Source organism: Prionailurus bengalensis, chromosome A1 (genome assembly GCF_016509475.1).
Source record: "Prionailurus bengalensis isolate Pbe53 chromosome A1, Fcat_Pben_1.1_paternal_pri, whole genome shotgun sequence".
Taxonomy (NCBI): Eukaryota; Metazoa; Chordata; class Mammalia; order Carnivora; family Felidae; genus Prionailurus; species Prionailurus bengalensis.
In genome coordinates this window covers 124,022,062-124,028,061 of record NC_057343.1, presented here as the reverse complement: position 1 = coordinate 124,028,061, position 6,000 = coordinate 124,022,062, and the positions used below count along the sequence as shown (strand labels likewise).

Genomic DNA, 6,000 nt, shown 5'->3' with positions numbered 1-6,000 from the left:
TCTGTTACCTTAATGATAACATAAGGGGAAAAACAGCATAGAATTGATTTTTCATGCAGTTACAAAGGACAATGATTACAAAATCCTAACTGTAATTGCCCTAGCAACAACTTATCTAAGAGAAAAGGGCAGAGGAAAAAAAACAAAGTTAACTCCCCAAATCCAAGTAGACCTACCATTCTGGGTACAGTTCTTCAGCTGAGAACAACTTCAACCATGATGGATTCTCCATAGCTTTTTCCCTCTAGGATGTGTTTATCCCATGTAGGTGCTGTCACAGGACGTCAGTATCAAGATGCTGAACGTGACAGAGTTTCAGCGCTGAGGCAGGAGCTTACAAGCTGTTCCATCCCACCCCTACCTCGCACTTGTATTCCCTGGTTAATTTCTCAAGTGCATTAGCTCACTGTCTCATTTCGTGGCCTCTAGCTACATGTAGCACTTGAAATGTGGTTGGTCCAAACAGGTATGCTGTGAATATAAAATATCAATGACCTGCTAAAATGAAAGTGTATATTGACTATATTTTGAAATGATAAGAGTTTTGACATACTGGGTTCTAAATAAAATACATTATTAAAGTTGATTTTACCCATTTCTTTACCTACTAGAAAATTTGAGATTACATGTGACTTGAATTCTTTTTCTATTGGATTGTGCTGCTCTAGAGACTTGCAACACACTGGTAATTCTCATCTGCTTAGTCTTCTCCCAGATTGTGATATAGGAAATGGTCAATAGGCAACACGACCGAATATGAGAAACTACTGGTTTGTGTCTTTGGATGGTATCTGTGTCACAGAAGTAGTTACGCTCTGCATGGAAATACGGAAGTTACATAGGAGAGCTGGTAAAGTGACAGATACGGAAGGTGATTCATAACTGGTTTGGCTTTATACAGCTCTTGAATGCCTGGATCCCATACCTCCCTACATCTCTTCTAGACATTTCTTCTAACTAGGACAGCAACTTGAAACTGAAAAAAAAGTGAGCATTTTGTGTCCACCAATAGCTTAGCAAGACAAAAGGGTAGTTTTCAGCTTCTGTAAAGCCTGTAAATCCAGGCAGTGATGAAGAAATCCCAGAAATAGTGTTCTGCTGGGTTTACTTTTATTGAACAAGTAGTTGAACAGACAGCATTGTGATCAGGAGATTTTCAAGCACAGACAGATGGAGATATCTCTGTGCCCTTGGATCACAGATTTTAGGAGGAAAGAGATGGGAAAGACTGAAAGTCAGTGAGTCCATTCCCCCAACAGCACTGTATCATTTTCTATAGTAAATAATAAGCTCTGAAGGATTCTTTGTATATACAGATGGTGAGAGGCGATTCAGAATTAGGGCATATATTTTCCCTCATGGCTTTCACCAATTCTTCCATCATTTGTCCTGGAAGAGAAGATGGATAGTTTAGGTGCTAGAAACTCAGAGATATAATAGAGATGTGGGCTATACATTTATAGTTATGTTGTAGTTAGAGAAATCCACAGATCACTGCATTCTGCCAAGAACTCACCATTTAAAATCACTTCCACATTTATTCAATTGATTCAATGAGTACTGAACACCTAGTACATACTACCTGTTGAGACAGATACAAATATGAACTCTGTGCTTGATTACATGTGGTCCTCATGGTAATGAAAAGAGGTAGGTGTCATTAACATCGTTTCACAGAGCAGGGAACTGAGCTCCAGAGAAGGCTAGTGACTTGCCAAGGTCTCACATTTGGTCAGACCTTAAATCCAATTCCTCCAACACTAATGCTTTACTATTATAGCTTCTTTGGGTTGTAAGAATTTAATCATCTCTCTGATTTTTAGAAGAAGGCAAGGGCCTCAGGAAGTTTTCTTCCATATTCCTGTGCGTTATCAGCTAGTACCACCTGGAGCACCAGCAGCACTGTTGTTCCAAACCTAAACCTCCAGTTTAGTCCTCACATCCACCCCAGGAGATTTACTTTGGTTTGAAAGTGGAAATCTATGGTCTCGTTACATCTTTGAAAATCTTTGTCAGGAAATTTCCTTTCAAGGTAGCTAATTTTTATTTAATTGAGATATGTAATCCCTTTTCTAGAGCTCCTGGTTTTCAGAATCTCCTGATAACCAAGGGATAGGAGCAGAGCATAAGCTCTGAAGTCAGAAGACCTATACCGGACCCAAATTGTAATAATGAATAATTCTGGTAATTGCAGGATCTTCCCTGGGCTGATTTTCTATAAAATCGGAAAGATAATAATCCCTGTCCTAATCACAGGCCTACTGTGAAGATGCGCACAAGGAAAGAGCACATAAAATTCTTAGTTATATAAATCATAGTAGTTATCGTACAATAGAAAATACTTCTTCGATATTAAATGTAAGTATGCGTTCTAGGATCCTCAGTCTGTTATTCCAGGAAAGTTGTGATCTGGCGTTTAATTCATTCTTCAGACTCCAGACTGTCTTATAGAATCTTTCTATACAGGAACAAAGTTCAGGCAATAGGTTTCGACCTCCAGGACATGCATCATCATAGTCATCAGAGCAATGCTGGGCCATCACCCACCTGTACCACCTTGGTGTATCCAAGATCACACCACGAATCCTACAGAGGGAACTGAACCCATGTTTGGGACATCTTTTGTTCTAATGATTTATTCCATCATCTAACACCATAAATAAGTCCTGTTGTTAATAATGTCTGTTACATAATTCTAGTGGAAAGAACACACCCAAAAATGAAAGGAAGGCACTCTCTTACAAAACCTTCTATAATGCTTAGCCCTGGCAAGATTCTTCCTTATTTGAATAAATACATCTTATCAGTATTTCCTATGACAAATTCCTCATAAAGTACTTTTTGTCAACTTGTCTACATGAGATAACAGCATGATATGGTCGGAGGTGTGGTCTTTAGGATTCACATAAAGAGTATTTTTATGTCCCTGCCCCGAGTTATATGTAACAGGGTATGTTTGTGAGATGGGAGGGATAGTATATTCTGTCAATAAGGAACAAACCACTAAGAATTTAAATGTAATAGTTAAAAAAGAATTTATATGTAATAAGACAGCAAGCACAATAATAGGAGTAGAGCAAAAGTTTATACCTTTTCTTTATGGATGTGTAGAATCCAGAGAAAAGAGATGACTGTCAAGCACACATGAGGAAAAAGGAAGGTCTCCTGATTTCACCCCTATACTCTGCCTACTCTACCTGGCCTTCTAGCCGCTAACGTAAAACCCAAAATACCTAGCTTACGTCTCTTATTTTTCCAGTTTGCCATGTCAAGGCTCACTGAGTAGTTCTTTTGAACATGGTCTCATCTAGTGTTGCTTCAGAGCCCCAAATCTGGTAGAGAGGTTTCCAATTCCATTATTGCCAAAGCTTTTTACGGCAGTGGAGTGGCATGAAACCAGTTGTGAATAATAAGAAATATTTTTTTAGTAAATGTAATTGATTAAAATATTTTGTTTTATTGAATACAAATATATATTTTAACATCAAATGTAAATTTATTAAGCTATAATTTGTTAATATTATTAAAAATACACAAGCACTCTACCAGGGTCTGTTACTCTAAGTTTATACTATGGACTCTTTGTCTAAGTTCATACTTAGACAAATGTCCCCTGACGGGACATTGCTTATAAACAATCTCTTAATGATCCCAGTAAACAGTAAATATTTTAAAATATTAACTATTATATTATTATCCCTGCATATTTCAGTAATTACTTAATTATCTTCACAAGGAAGACGTGACCAGTTCTGGGGTCACGTGACCCAGTGTCACTTCCCTAGCCGAGAAACGTCCATCAGCCAGTGGAAGACACAGAAGCAGAACCAATTGGCTCTGACACTGTAATCACGAATGTGGCGTACTTACAGATGCTGGCACATCGAGAGGTGTTGTTCCTGGGGTGCTGTTCTCTTCACACTTCCCTTCACTGCGTATGTGTGTGTTAGTCTGGCGTATTCTAAAACATAACAGAGGAAATTTAAAGGCTGGAAAAACTCACAGTTATAATGAGAAAACAACAACAAGGATCAATGTGGGTGACATCTGGGCATCACACCAGAACTGAAATTAAGGGTAGGACCTGGGATCTGAATTCAACTATTTTCCAGTAGGGATCACCCAGGTTCAGTCCTTTCTTCAGATTCAGCTCCAAATTCATTCTCCAGTCCTAGATCCATTCCATCGCATTTCAATCCACCTATCTACTTATGAAATTGTTCAATGTTGGAAATAAACCTGGAAACTATCTAGTCCAAAGCCATTATTTTACAGATGGGAAAACTAGATAATGTGGGATTACAAAATATAATACATATATATAATAAAATATGTAAAATATACTAAATATAGAATATAGATTTTATAAAATGTAACAATACATAATCAGTTTGAATTTTATTGCTGGAAAAAATCTTAAAAGGTATGAAATTTTAATGCCTCTCTTAAGAAATATCATATATTAAACATCTACTCTTTTGCCTCTGTGATGAGAAACTCACTATCTATCAAGATAATTTGCCTTGTCTTTGGACATTGCTCAAGTCGAAATGGCTTCCCTCTAACTTCCTCTGAGAACACAGAAACCAGTACTATTCTCTCTTGCTTGGATAGCCTGGATCTTCTCTCCGTAATATATATTTCCAGTTCCTTTAGGTAAAAAATCCATCCTGAGGCATGCTGTATTAATATTTTTACCATTGAAGTGTGTGACTCAATGTTCCCTTGACTAGAGTATCACTTGTTATGGGTTTATACAGTTAATGGAATGACTAAAGAACACTGGGTGGATAATTTAGGCTCTGACCTTTACAGTAATGGGAAGTTGAAAATTTTCTGGGCTGAAGAGAAGGCATATATAAAACAAATTCCTGAATGGTTGCATTCATTTCTTGAATAGAGATTTCTTAATTCTTAAAACTCTGTAAGATCCATGGATGGATTTCAAGAGATTTATGTGCCCATAGATAATAAACATACAAATTATTAATGTTGCTTCATTTTTTTTCTTTGCTGGAAAGAGGTAACTTTCTCCATATCGACAAAGAAATTTTTGATCCCCAAATGTTTAAAGAACTACCACCTTGGATACAACAGTAGTGTAGTGGAAAGAAAAGAAAACTGTATTTAGATCTAAACCAACAAGGTTAAAATCCTGTTTGATCTACTTCCTAGCTTTGTGACTTTAAACAAATTACCTAGACTTTCTGAGCCTCAGAGTCATCCTCTGTACAATATAGTGAGGATTCAGTGAGAGGATTAAAATGCAAGTGCTTTACCTACAGATGTGAGAACACATAAAACAGTCTTCAGATGTTATTCTAAGTATATGAACTGCAGAGTGTACCATCCTCACATTCTGACCTTTGCTTATAGTGTCCTCAGAAGACTAGAACATACATGGACTACAGTGTAAATCTAGGTGGGGTGAGGCAGGATGGAAAAGTCAAGATTTGTCACCATGCTTTCACTTCGAGCTGGCCCAATGGAGGCTGGGAACGGAGGGGAGGGTAAGATAGTATTTGAGCAGAAAACCAACAGAGCTAAAACCAATGATGACAGTATCAAAACAAATCCCTTATATTTAATTTCAAATAAAAATGGCAATTCTTCTTAACAACATAGTGAAGTCAGCTGGCTCAGAGAACAGTGTGCACTTCTCCAGTGGAAAAACTGAATCTCAGAATGATAATATGCCCAAGATGCACAAATCTGAGAGCCCACAGCAAGTCTGCCATTTGTTCCCAGTTGCTTTCTCTTGCATGACACCACTTCTTCACCAAGAAGACCTGGAGAGGATCTGAAATACCTGGCTATCAGGTAGTCAATAGGCCCAGTAGAGATTATAGGCTGGGCTGACTCAACATAGCAATAATTCTCAACTTTTTCCTTTTTATATAGTGGGTGGACGATGTTCACATTCTCCTGAGTACACATGGGCTAATAGAGACTTTCTCTAATTGTTATAACCCCACCACTTTTCCTTTCTCTTCTACTAAG

The 6,000-nt window shown here is 37.6% G+C and overlaps 1 protein-coding gene across 2 annotated transcripts in view; it reads right to left on the bottom strand.

Moving 5' to 3' along the window:
• Positions 1 to 1,088: 1,088 nt before the first annotated feature.
• Positions 1,089 to 6,000, bottom strand: part of SPINK5 (serine peptidase inhibitor Kazal type 5) — a 75,743-nt gene continuing 70,831 nt past the window's right edge. For both annotated transcript variants that reach the window (XM_043590498.1, XM_043590500.1), the window contains 2 exons: positions 3,871 to 3,961; positions 1,089 to 1,389 (listed from right to left, as the gene is read on the bottom strand). In XM_043590498.1, coding sequence (XP_043446433.1) covers positions 1,381 to 1,389; positions 3,871 to 3,961 — 100 coding nt within the window. In that variant the 3' untranslated portion in view covers positions 1,089 to 1,380. The remainder of the gene's footprint in view (positions 1,390 to 3,870; positions 3,962 to 6,000) is intronic.